At 40.7% G+C, this 14349-nt stretch overlaps 1 protein-coding gene across 2 annotated transcripts in view; it reads left to right on the top strand.

Moving 5' to 3' along the window:
* The window catches only part of KLHL32 (kelch like family member 32), a 168162-nt gene extending 159876 nt beyond the window's left edge, over nt 1–8286 (top strand). For both annotated transcript variants that reach the window (XM_006118422.4, XM_025182303.2), the window contains one exon: nt 5663–8286. In XM_006118422.4, coding sequence (XP_006118484.2) covers nt 5663–5824 — 162 coding nt within the window. In that variant the 3' untranslated portion in view covers nt 5825–8286. The remainder of the gene's footprint in view (nt 1–5662) is intronic.
* The last annotated feature ends 6063 nt before the right edge of the window (nt 8287–14349 follow it).

Raw genomic sequence — 14349 nt, forward strand, 5'->3', positions numbered from 1 at the left:
AAGTCTGCTGCTGCTGTAGAGTCTGTCATAAAAAAAGCAGCTGCCCTCTTGATCCATGACCCTTCATAGATTCCCAAAGCTGTAAATAACCTATGAAAGTGGGATTGTAGAATCACAGAAATATAAGATTGGAAGGAACCTCAGGAGGTCGTCTAGGAAGGACCAAGGATACCTAGTCTTCCTTTAAATTGTTCTTAAAAACCCTCCGTGATGGTTGGGAAGCTCTTTGGGAGCTTATTCAAGTACTTAACTATCCTTATAGTTAGATAACTTTTCTAATATATAACCTGAATCTCCCTTGCTGTCGATTAAGCCTACTCCTTCTCATTCTATTTTCTACTTAGACATAGAGACTAACTGATCACCATCCTTCTTGTATCAGCCATTAACACATTCAGAACTTATTATCAGGACCCTCTCAGTCTTCTTTCCTCAAGACTAAACATGCCCATTTATTTTAAGCTTTTTGTCATTTGTTGTTCTCCTCTTGAGTCTTCAGATTGTGAGCATCTTTTCTATAATGTTGCACCCAGAACTGGCCACAGTGTTACAGCCGAGTCCTCACCAGTGCTGAGCAGAGTAGGATGGTTACTTTCCACATCTTACACAACATATCTCATGTTACACATCTGTGCTATGAAAACACCGCAGAATGATACTTTTATCACAACGGCATCACATCAGTGGCTCATCCTATAACCCCTAGATCCTTTTTAGCTTAGCCAGTTATTCATCATTTGTATTTATTCATTTGACTTTTCTTCCCTTAGTGTAATACTTAAAATTTCTTCTTGTTATTTCAGACCAATTCTCCAATTTATAAAGGTCAATTTCAATTCTAATCCTGTCTGTCAAACTTTCCCAGCATTTCTGGACAACACCAAGCTATAAGTGTACTCTCCATTCCATTATTGAAAATATTAAATAGTACCGAAGACCCAGGACAGGTCCCTGTGGGGTCCCACTAAGTAAATCCTCACAGTTCGACAGTGAATTACTGTTAATTACTCTAAAACAACAAGTAGTCCTATAGCTCCTTAGAGACTGAAACCTCATGATACTATATATATTTTTGTTAGTTATGTATTTTTTTATGTCTACACTACACAGAAGATTGACACTGCCACAGTTGATCTTCTGGGGTTCAAATTAGTGCGTCTAGTGAAAACACGCTAATTCGAATGGAGAGAGTGCTCCCAATGGCACTGGTAGTCCTGCTCCTCAAGTGGAATAAGAGAAGTCGACAGGAGTGTTCGTTTCTGTTGACTTCCTGATAAACAGACAACTCAAAAACACAATTTAAGATACGTCGACTCCAGCTACGTAATTAACATAGCCGGAGTTGTATATCTTAAGTTGACTTTCCCTTTCAGTGTAGACCAGGCCTCAAGTGCCATAGGACTAATTGTTCTTTTTAAAGTTACAGGCCAACATGGCTGTTTATTATGCTTTCATTATGTTTTTGTAATCAATTGGTGCCTACCTTATAGTGATTTCATCTAGACCATATTTCCCTACTTATGAAAATGTCAAAATCAAAATATATAACGTCTACAACTTTCTGGCCTCTGGGTCAATAATCCTGTCAAAGAAGGATAGTAGATTGGACTGGCATAATTTGTTCTTCATAAATCCATGTTGGCCATTACATATCTCCTTATTATCCTTCAGATGCTTATAAATTTATTCTTTAATCATTTATTTTTAGTATCCTTCCTGGTAATGAAGTTAGGGAAATATAGACCAGTCAGCCTGAATCCTCTTTGTTCCCCATTTTTTTAAAGTTAGGTGCTACATTTTCTCTTCTCTAGTCCTCTGGGACCTCACTCATCCTCCATGAGTTCTCAAAGATAATCACCAGCTGTTCTGACATTCCCTTGGCCAGTTCTTTATGTACATATGGGTGATTTTTGTCAGGCCCTGTTGATGTGACTACATCTAACTTGTCAAATATTCTTCAACTGTGTCTTCCCCTATTTGTGTGCCTTTCACCTTGTTAATTTTAATTGATGGCCATGAAGGAGCAGAGCCTATTGGTGCCAGAGAATAGTGTCTAGGGCTAGAGGACTAGTACAGCTCCCCTGACCATGCACTCATCAATAGTCCTGGTGACTGGTGTCAGGAAGATGGAGACTGGTGCAGTATTGGTACTGGTTTTCCCAAGGACTGCACCAGTGGTCTCTCAGGTGCTGCTCTGACTGCCATGGGTATCTTGTCCCATCTGGGAGGAGAAGGCAGTACCATGAGGGCCATCAAGTCCTTTGCTGCCTCATATGCCTCCAGCTTGCATAGCAAATCCAAGCAGCTCTCCTGGGTGTGTGTGTGTGCAGGAGGATGGGGCAGGACATGGAGCGCCAGGCTCAACTGAGCCTGTGATGGGGTAGGTGTCAATGAAGCCCTCATTATTGAGGTCAACCCACTCAGGTCTCATGGCAACAGGGTCCTTTGCTGCTCTGGTGGGAGAACTGTCCCTCCCCAGCCTCTTTTTGTGGGGAACTGGTAAGTGAGACCAGTGCTGCCCAGACTGGTGCCTTTGGCAAAGTCTTCCAGTGCCAAGAGTCCTTAGTAGAGTCCCTTCTCTGTGCCACTGCATGGCCCAACAGTGCTGAGGTGCTTGGCCTTGGCTTTGCCAACCAGGGTCCAAATGGAGACACAAAGCAGTCTCTGTTATCACATTTAGCACTGCTTATGCTCCTTCTGTGTTTTTGGCCAATAACTCCTATAGATCTTGCAGCATTCTCTGAGCTGACTGTCACCCATACAGGAAGTGTGTGGGTCACACTTTGGTATATAATTGCTTCAGTCTCTACAAGACTTAAATGCCAGGGATCAAGGAATGCCCCAGTGCCGAGAAGAGAACACCTACTAACTATACTATTTATAATACCTATATTACCAACAAAACTATTTACACTACCGAGGGAAGCAAAGCGAGGGAGTCGCACTTGTGAAGCAAGAGCTACTATCATTCCATCTAACCATCACAGATGGAAAGAACTCAGAGGTGGTGGGTCAGTAGGGCCCATTATTGAGCACCATAAAGGTGTGACTCCAAGGGAGCCCAGGCCAACCTGATGGATGCTGCTAGGGGAAAAAATCTTCCGGATGCCCTGCATGTGCATGTGCACACACTTGATTGCCATTGACATGAAAAAGCACTCAAAGAAGAATGCATTTTCCTTCATCCTGTCTCTTGCTGCTAATATATTTATAGAACCTCTTCTTGTTGCCTTTAATGTCCTGTGGTAGATGTAACTTATTTTGTTCCTTAGCCTTTCTGATTGCATCCTTACATGTTTCTGCTACTCTTTTGGACTCATCCTTAGCAATTTGTCCATTTCCACTTTTTTGTAGGATTGCTTTTTAATCTGCAGATCCTTAAAGAGCTCTTGATGGAGCAATATGAGCATCTTATTATTTTCCCTCTTTCCTGCACAAAATAGCTTGCTGTTGCACCTTCTCATAGTCTCTGAGAAACTACCAATTCTGAACAACTTGATCCCTTATTTTCTTCCTATGGGATCATTATATACCAGTTTTAAGTTTGGTGAAGTCTGCTTTTTTTAATGTCCAATATTTTTATTCTGCTGCTCTCATTCCTTCCTTGCCTTAGAACCATTAAGTCTGTAATTGCATGATTACTTTCATCAAAATTGCCTTCCACTTTCAGATTTGCCTCAATTCCTCTGTTACTCAGAATCAAATCTAAAATGGTTTTCCCCTTATTTTCTTTAACTTCTGGAACAATACTGTCTCTAAATATATTTGCAGAAGTTACTGGACGTTTTGTTTTGCCATACTACTTTTCCAATAGATATCTGAACAGTTAAAATCCCACACTAATATCAGATCTTGTTTTGGATATTTACTATTTTTATTAGAAATTCTCTATCCACCTCTTCCTCCTCCTGATTTGGTGGTAGATAGTAGACTCCTACACGATGTTGCCCCGGTTATTCCCCCATCTGCCCAGAGCCCATTAAATGGTTCAGGGCGGTCACCCTGAGGCCCTATGCTTGGGGGTCCCCATAAGACTTAAGAAATTCCCCGGGGGGCCTCCCCCACACTCACCGGCAGGAGCCACAGGAAGCAGAGCAACCCAACCCCAACCTGCTCTGCCATCTCCCAGCCATATCTGGGTTCCAGGCTCAGGAGAGTGCAATGGGTTGGGACCTGGTCTCTCCACTTTCCACTGCCACATTGAATGCTGGAGGGCCACGACCTGTGCTGCCAGCATCAGGCCCCTTGGTAACCTCTTATATTGCTCAGGGAGGGAGCAGAGCTGGTGCAGGAATCCTACAACAGAAGTCTAAACAAAGACCTTAGCTGGATGGCCTGCTACATTCCACATCTTCATGACATAAACAAACAAAGGTTACTTACAGTGTGTACTAAATATTCTTATCAGCTTAATTTAGCATAGACACTCTAATTGACAATTTCTCCCTTCCCCACTTCTCCCTTTTTTTCCCTCTTCTCTCCCCAACATTCCCTCTCTGAGCTATTTATTTGAAAACTGGACCCCTAAAACTCCATTCATCTGAAAAGTGGGTTGTGTCCACAAAAGCTCATGATACCATCTACATTTTTGTTAGTCCCTAAGGTGCTGCAAGTCTATTAGTTGTTTAAGTTTTTCAAGCTGTACCCCTTTATACCAGTATTCTAGTCATACAATTATCTCACCAAGTTTCAGTGACAGCACTTAAATTGTAATTTAGTTTATGTACTAATACTTCCAGGTGTCCCATAGTCCATGCTTATGTATGGGCATTAGCTGAATGATTTTTATTTTTCTGAGTGAAGCCATGTCCCAGTTTGAGAACCATCAGTGATGACAGTTTTAGTGAGGCAATATATTTATATTTGATACTTGATCTGTCCATTTTCAATGGAAAATTAACTCACATGGGTTTGAATAGGAACACTCTACAGTGCACAAAAATTAACAAACAGCACAATATCAAATTGCGGATTGTACTAAGACACAATTTATAAGCTGGGAAACCATTGGGCACAGTTTCATCTCCGTTTAAATCCTACTTGACGGCAAGTGAAAATGCATTTCAGGTCCTGCTTTTGAGTGGACATGTCCACATATCACAGAACCACCTGTCAGTCTGCTTAAGAGAGACCCAGGCCAAGAAGAAAAATATATAACAAATGAGAGAGTGTTTTGGCAGAGCGATGAGAGTTGCCTGCATATGCTCTCAGTTGCTGGCATTCTGCCTAGTTTTAACCAGTACTATGAGCCCTTCTATTTTCAAATTCAAAATGCTGTTCCCTCTTTTTGAAGAAAAGCACTTTTCTCTGTATGTCTTCATTTGCTCTGTCATTCAGCCAGCCCTGAGTTCTCTCGCTCCTCTAAATACCAGTTTGACAAATGATTCATATTTCATAGTGATGGTTTAACATCTCCGTGCAGAGTTCTACAATGTGCAGCCATGCAAATGCAGAGCTAGTCGGTGGGATCAAATTTTACTATTTGCTTTTAAGTGATGGTTAGAATAAGGGTTGGATGATATGAACAATAAGACACATAAATAAAATCCATTGGGTTGAGACAGCCATTCCTTGGGTGGTTAAGTGTATATGTGCCTGCCAATTAATTTCCTATTTTTTCTGTGATCCTTAAAATATTATTCTCAATGTTTTGGTCCTGCAGGTGCTGGATGTTAGCAAGGAAGGGAAAGAAGAAGTATTTTATGGGCCTACACTTCCTTTTGCTTCCAATGGAATAGCAGCATGCTTCCTTCCAGCTCCCTATTTCACATGCCCCAACCTCCAGACTTTACAAGTGCCTCACCATAGGATTGGCACTATGTGAGAAAAGAAGAATGCACCGGTTATAGAAGCAAAAGGAAGAGAGGGAATGCAGCATACAGCAATTTCACATTTGGATTTATTAAGCATGAACTGCTTCGTTATCCTCTACACATTTGTCTTAAAGTCAATAACAGGCAAAAAAATATATATTTTTTCCACAAGAGGCTCCCCCCCACAATATCTGCAGTTTCTCTCTGGTGCAAATTAGGAACATACACTTCATGCCAACTTGTTTACCACTTCCTCTGGGTGGCAACTTGTATAAGGAACTTAAATAGAGGTGGGTAACATCTTTGAAAGGTATTGTGAGTGCATTCAGCATTGTGCCTGGCTTATTGTTCTTTGCTCATTAAATGGATTGCCAGTGGTACTGTTCAAAGACCATATAATACAATGTTTATAAGCTTAAAAAGGACAATATTCTATTATGCTAAATTATGCAACTTCCTAGGTACCTGTGGCAAAAAGGATAAATGCATTGACCTTTAGTTTCCATCTTCATCAGCACTAAAGCTTATCATTTAACAAATCTTTGTTGGCAATTTAGAGTGTGTGAAGCATAATAAAGCAGAAAACAACCAGAAAAAAATTCTCTAAATATATTATTGACATATTCAACTGATATTTTGCATCTCACCTGAAATACAGAAGGACTGAGGTATCAGTTGCTACTGTTAGAGATGACAATGTGGAGATGACTACATGATTAACTGATAAGCCTGGGCTTATCGGTTAATCTTGTTGACTACATGCATTCCCTCCTTGCTGCCTCTGTATCATGGGGGCGGAAGGAGCAGGAGCCTGGTGCCCGCAAGGAGCTGGCTTAAAAGCCGGTTCCCCAGGAGCACTGGATCCACCTACCCCTACCCTTGCACTATTGCCTCTCAGAAAGGAGGATGAGGTGGGCTGATGGGAGCTGACATACACGGGAATCTGGCTTTCGAGCAGGCTTCCTGCATGTGCAGGCAGCAGCAGTGGGGGGAGGCAGCAGGAGACAGTGCTGAGGGGAGCTGGCTTAAAAAGCTGAACTTAAAAAGCTGGCTTAAAAAGCTGCAACTCTGCTGTGCTGCCTGCCCCCACCCTCCTCTGCACACTTAGGGGGCAGGTAAGGGGAGGCTGCCACAAAGCAGTTTTTAAAGTGTCTCCTCTTGCGGACCAGCTCCCTCCTGCTACTCTGCGTTGCTACCTCTGATAGAGAGGCAGCAGTGTGGGATGGCTGAGTGATCCCCGGGAGTGGGGCCCTGGGGACCATTGAATAGTAGTGTAACCACTAACATTTCATGCCAGTTACGTGACTGTTCAATTACCCACTAAGATCCCTAGCTATTACTGTGCAACACTATACTGAGCCTGCTTGTCAACGAAATGAAAGATCAGTGTCTATGTTGTTTAAGAGAATCTACTTTAAAATGTTATCTTCTATCAGACTATCAATTCTTCCTGATACCTACAATCTTTTAATGGTTGGAATAACCTCTTTACTATATAATTAAAATACCATGTACTTAATATTTTAATAACCATTTTGTAAAGAGTTACCATATTTAGAGTTCTCAGTGAACAGTCTCATCTTGTCCAACATATGGTAACACAAATCTCTGGCCTCTGGAGGGTAACCTGCTGTATAACAGTCAATATTTTACTCCTTTGATTTATATAGGGTCTCCATGCAATACTCCAGGCATATGTACAGTTTATAATAATAAAACCAAACTATTATAGTCTGATTTTTTTTCTGGCCATTGTAACCCCTGCCCTTTTTGATGCTTTTGCCATTTATTTGCATACGTTTTGTAAATCTTAACCAAGAATACTATTAAATGTCTCGATTGATGGCCTATGGATAAATGCACTTTGCTGATCTTTGTCCTTGTAGGGTTGCACCATCATAATATTTGTGCTGATCTCATTACCCAGAATTCCTGTTGCTATTTGTGGTTATTTCAAGTCCAGAATACACAGTACAATTTTTGGAGACCAGCGTTTTGTTCTTAGTCTAATTTGATTATACAGATAGCAACTCTTTTTAGGGTTAAGTTAATAATAAAAGGAAGCTCCAGTTATTCCATCTGATTCTCCTTCTTGGAGTTGTCCTTAGGAAACTTCCCCTTTTCTTTTTCAACAACGTCAGCATAGATTTTGTATCAAAAATATTTTATCAATTAGCCTTGACAGCTTAAGGTAGAAAAGTTCCAAATGCATATTTGTCACCTGAAATAATTATCTGAGCACTGTCAATTTTTTTTTCTTTCCATGAACACTCCACTATAAAAAAAATTAGATCAAGGTATTAGACCCAAGTCATGAGAGCAAAGGTCTAAGAGTCAGGGCCCCCAGATTTGCACATGCAAATGTCATCAACTTCAAGGCTGGTTTTCCCATCTGTAAAATGTTCATATAATACTACTCAATTCCCAGGTTCTAGAGGAGCTTTTTAAAGTTTGTAAAGCACTGAAATATCTTCAGGCAACTGCTCCCAAGCTATTTTTTGCATTTACACATCTAGTTTTCTTGCTTTGGTATTTTAATTTCTATAAAGTCCACAAGTTGCCCATACGGTTGGCTAACCATTGCTGTGACACTATATTTAAAGAGTTTCTTTTGGAAGGACAGAGGCTTCTATTTATCCGTCTGTTTACCCATAGCAGCAGGCTGTGTTGAAAGCTTCCAAATCTTGGAGAGTTCAACAACTGACAGGTTGGGGAGTGAATAGCAAGAAAAAGTTATTTATCATATTTGCTCTGGGCTTTTGACACTTTTACTGTTCTGGTTGTTATCAATTGTGTCTCCTGGTGAAAGAGCAGTTTTAAATAGCTGTGCAACTGCATAAAATTACTTTTAGGGTTCCACAGCAGAAAGCCTGTTGACAGTGCACGTGCTTCCATTAGTATCAGGCTTCTGCTTCTGCTCCTGCTCCTAATCATCAGACTCCAGCAATCACAGACATCTCTCCTGTTGGCCACTTACCTTCTGCATGCTGTGCTATGCTATTTGCAGCTTTAGTTACAGAACATGCAGACTCGTACCTTCCTCCAAGAGGGAGAAGGAATATTCCTTTTTGGTGCCTAACAGAGTGCTATTTCAGTTTTTACAAGTAAGAACATGCAAAGTGTCTCTCCCTAGTGTCAGTGGGGTATATACAGTATTCTTCACTCCTGGGTTGGTTTGGAGAAGGTGCTGGTAGTTTTAACTAACAGCTTGGGTTCTGTAGGAATCCTATGGGGAGAGGCTGAATCATGTCTCCAGCTAGTGCCACCCATTTCTGAGGCTGGCCAGGCTGCAGGCTCCTGCCTGTTAATGGGTGCCTTCCCTAGGCCCAGTCTCCACTCTGTGCAGAGCTTCCAGTGGGGGTGAAATGTACTAATCTTCTGCCAACGCAAATCTTGGAGTGAATCAAATCCACTATTTGTTCCTGCCAACTCATTGTTTTGACACGGGCCACAAGACAAGTCCAGCTGCTATTTTTTGACAGAGCCTTAAGTTGTCACTTTACATTTGGAGCAGAAAAGGAACAGAATGCTTTCCGCATGGCCAGTCTACTCCAGGAGTGAAAAGAGAACACTAGGAAAGATGCAGGACAATGTAGCACTTTAAAGACTAACAAGATGGTTTATTAGATGATGAGCTTTCGTGGGCCAGACCCACTTCCTCAGATCAAATAGTGGAAGAAAGTAGTCACAACCATATATACCAAAGGATACAATTTAAAAAAAATGAACAAATATGAAAAGGACAAATCACATTGCAGAACAGAAGGAGGATGCGGGGGGGTGGGAAGGGGGAGGAAGGAAGGTAAGTGTCTGTGAATTGCTGATATTAAAGGTAGGGAGAGTGGGATGTTTGTGAGTTAATGGTATTACAGGTGATAATTGGGGAAACTGTCTTGATAATGGGTGAGAAAGTTCAAAGACTTGTTAAGTCCTTGTTGGTAAGTGTCGAATTTTAACATGAATGACAGTTCAGAGGATTCCCTTTCAAGTGCAGATGTAAAAGGTCTTTGTAGCAGAATGCAGGTGGCTAAGTCATTTAGAGAGTGTCTTGCCACTTTAACCAGAAAGGACACTCTCTAAATGACTTAGCCACCTGCATTCTGCTACAAAGACCTTTTACATCTGCACTTGAAAGGGAATCCTCTGAACTGTCATTCATGTTAAAATTCGACACTTACCAACAAGGACTTAACAAGTCTTTGAACTTTCTCACCCATTATCAAGACAGTTTCCCCAATTATCACCTGTAATACCATTAACTCACAAACATCCCACTCTCCCTACCTTTAATATCAGCAATTCACAGACACTTACCTTCCTTCCTCCCCCTTCCCACCCCCCCGCATCCTCCTTCTGTTCTGCAATGTGATTTGTCCTTTTCATATTTGTTCATTTTTTTTAAATTGTATCCTTTGGTATATATGGTTGTGACTACTTTCTTCCACTATTTGATCTGAGGAAGTGGGTCTGGCCCACGAAAGCTCATCATCTAATAAACCATCTTGTTAGTCTTTAAAGTGCTACATTGTCCTGCATTTTGCTTCAACTACCCCAGACTAACACGGCTACATTTCTATCACTAGGAAAGATGATAGCAATATAATTTGTGCTTGGGCTTCCAACTGGAGAAGAGTGTGGGTTAATGTTCCAGCTCTCAAACAATAACAGCTCACTCCAGCCGTGTCACCATCTTACTAAGGGAAGATAGAGGTAAGAGAGAATAATTCAGTATTGGGTCTATGATCTGTCGGGATAGAGACCATATGGATATTCATCCTTTGCTTACATTTATTGGCTAAACCTACTAACGTCTGCAAGTAGATCTTTGACTATTTATTAAACCTCTCAAGATTGTGTGGTTCAAATACTTAGATATCTCTCCTGTGATCTATTTTTTTTTAGGTTCCACTGTGGTGGGGCATGCTCTCTGGCCCCCTCCGGTCTGGGCCAATAAGCCCCGTACCAATAAACACAGTTTTAGACTGGCCCTTTAAGGCGAGTCCCGCGGGCCAGAGTCAATAAGCAGAGTCGTCACAAACCCAGTTTAAGGACGGCCCCTTATGGCAAGGCCTGCAGCGGCAGATCACAGGTACAGCGGGGCCGCACTCTTGGTAGGGGGACCTGGGCCCACCCTATTCCACTGGGTCCTGGCCCAGGGCTCCGAGTGTGGCCGGATGGCATGCCATTCCCTCGCCAGGGAAGTCCTACCAAAACGTGCCGAGGTTCCCAGAGGGGGGAGAGGCGGCTCCCACTCCTGTCCCGGGCCACTTCCTACCTGGTTTGATAGGGTCACTTCCCTTGTACTTGCCAGGTTCTCAACCTTCATAGAGGCGCATCTCCTCGGCAGGCAGCCTCAGTGATGCCCCCCTAGCCTCAGGGTCTCTGGGGGCTTCCTCTGAGGTCAGGAGCTTCCCTTGGAGGTCCTTCTCCTCCAGCTGCCAACCCAGACTGAGCCCTTCCCCAGGCTTTTATAGCTGAGCTGCAGCCTGGGCATGCCCAGTAGGGTTGCGGGAGAAGGGCCTCTGCAGCTTGCTAACCCTGGCTGGGCCCTGTACCTTCCATGCGGGGCTGCTTGGCCCCATCACATCCACCCATAAAGAGTAATATTTGCCTTTTTATATAGTACATTTCATCCCAAAGGATATAGAGGTGCTTTATCACTTGTACATATAGGCACCACATTACCAGTCACTGAAATTCAGCCATCTTGTGTGACCCTAACAAAATGCTAAGACACTGATCTGTCACTGATGAAAAAAGCAAAGATAACATGTTTACTTTCCTAGCATCTTCATTTTCCCTTGGGAATTTCACATCCAAGCACTGACCAAAGAAATAGTGAGATGTTATGGCTCAGTTGTCAATATGACGAAAATGTTGTAGAATATGTATGTTTAAAAAAAATGCATTTATCTATTGTATACGATATAGTCATGACTTACTACTTTTTGGGTAGAGTCCCTGGACCTGAGACATAATTACAAAAGTTTGTACTGTTTTGCCTTTAGGTTTTCCTAGGACCACCATAACCCTGCCCCCCATATATAAATTTGGTACATCAGTTGCAGAATCAGGAAGAAATAGATAATTGAATGTTCACAGGAGCAGAAACAACATAGGCAGAATGCGGAACAAGTGCGAAAAAAGGCGGCATCTGTTTACTGAAAATTAGAATGTAGAATAAATTAGGAGGGCAAGGTTAAAATACTTCCTCTGCAGTCAGAATTTGCAGGGAAGGAAGTCCTTGGTAAGTGGTTTAAGAATGTAGATTATGTAAAGAGATATTTGTTTCGGGGAAAAAAAAATTTTTTCAAAATAATTTGAGAAAAGGCAAGAATACAGTGGTATTTTCAACAGTGATTATCTTGTTATAATACAAATCTACAGTGATTTTTTCTATGCTAGTACTAAAAAAGTAACAATATATGAAGAAATCTAAATGCCTTTGACTGGCAATGTTCCTGCAGAAGGTATTATTTAACATCACCACTAATATGTAACTTCCATCTTCTATATGCATGTCCACCTCTCTCCTATATTTCCTTAATGAATTTAAATTGCTTATATTTTCAATTTACCGAATGTTTTGCCTTCAGTCAGTTTGAATATTTTCTAATGTGTACCTTTAATACGCATCTGTGTAAATAATACCAACTGTGAAACAAAAGCCTACAGTATGGCAGTCTAATTTATAGCACTAGCTCTGCCAAGCTTTGATAATGTTCACAGAAATCATCATGAGGGCTAAGTTGATAATTTTATATTAACTTTTTTACCAAAAGAGACAGAAGAGGGAAATCAATTTACAACTGATAAATATGGGGTATTCAGTTGGCACTAGGATACATCAATGTCCTGTTGTCAGAGGTAAGTTTTTTGAGACTGTAAGGCTTAACAAGTTGGTCTAGAAAAGTCAGTGAATTTTGGCCCCAATGCTGTAAGCTCATTGCTGTGGGCAGACTTCTATATATGTCAGAAGACTATGTAGATCAAGTTACAGAATTAGAGTATTTGAGTAAACTGTTGCCTTTCACTGTTGTGGAGGCTCACATGAACTCTCAAAAGGTTTTATTTAAGTAGCTCACAGAAGTTTGAGACAAAAGTAACTTTCTAACCATTCATACCTCTGTTTTTTTTTTTTTTTAAGAATAATCTAACTGTGCTCTGACATGTTGACATAGCTGTGGGTTATCATCTTCAGTATATTTTCATAACCATTACTAACAAGACTGATTACATCCGTTTAAATACAGTAGCAGCTAAAATAATTTAAAAAATTGTGATGAAATGAAGGTCCTAAAAAAACTGCTCAGCATACCTCATTTTCAGAAGCTATAGAGGGGGGAAAAAAGAGTACTGCAGTAATGCTTATTATCCATTTCTTGAGAGAAATTGGCAGTGTCATTTAAATGGACAGTTATGGAAGTTTTTATAAGTGACATGTAAGTAGTGTGTGTTACTGTAAGCTCATAATCTGTATAATTACACCAAATTCTGTACAGATCCTTATTCTTTGCATATGTGAACAGCTTTATTCCATTATAAAAGAGTAAAATTATCTTATGAGCTACTTCATTTTGGGAAATGCCTCCTTGCTTCATTTTTTGTCAGTGAAAATGGAACCAAAACATAATATCCTGTTTTTGCTTCCCATTAACAATACAAAAATGTAAAATTCTTACAAAATATATGTACATTTCCATGGGAATAATGGAAATTAAAGTGAATTTTTAACAATGCTTTTTCCCCCTTTCTTATTTTAGGTAGTCATTTTAAGGTTAAACCCCACCCTGCAGTTTCTTGCATTGTGTTAGAACGTTCTATAGTAAAGTGTGAGGGAGCAGAGGAGATCACTATCCTGAATTTTGTAGCCGAGGAAATGTATAAAAAAGCATTTTGTTATTAAGTTATCAGTGCTGTCTCTCTCACTGAGGGTAGCCTGCCTCATGTACACAGTGACAGCAGTGAAACAGAGTAGAAAGATGTACAAATGAAGCATTAGTTGCACTGACAAAAACACTCCTGCTGATGTATTTTATGTGGTTGGGGGTAGAAGAATGACATTTAATGAACCACTGCAGTAGTTCTGAAAACTTAAATTTAATATTTGATCAAAATACCACTGGAATACTGCAGTCATGTGATTCATCATCATTCCCAGAGATGATTGTCATAAATGTCTTAGGTTTGTCCAGCACAATTTATGAATATGTGAGCTGGTGACTTTCTAAGTATTTAAGTCTTTTTGAATTCCACTAGCATTTCTTGCTACAGCTTTATTCTTCCTGATTATGTATGTAAGTCAGAAATGCTATAAAATGCTCAAGCCTCCGAGCAGTATTACTTTAACAATGTACTGCAAAACACTGACCATTTTGTGACCATTTTTTGGAGAAGTACTCCATTTATATACAAACGAGGACTCCACAGGAAAAACCTGCAAAGGGCCGAATCACAAGGATTGAACAAAGCTGGCATAAAAAGATTTAGTACTCCATGAGGCTGAACAGAATCTTCAGTCTCTTGCAGGCATGAT

This window comes from Pelodiscus sinensis, chromosome 3, assembly GCF_049634645.1.
Source record: "Pelodiscus sinensis isolate JC-2024 chromosome 3, ASM4963464v1, whole genome shotgun sequence".
In the NCBI taxonomy this organism is placed as follows: Eukaryota; Metazoa; Chordata; order Testudines; family Trionychidae; genus Pelodiscus; species Pelodiscus sinensis.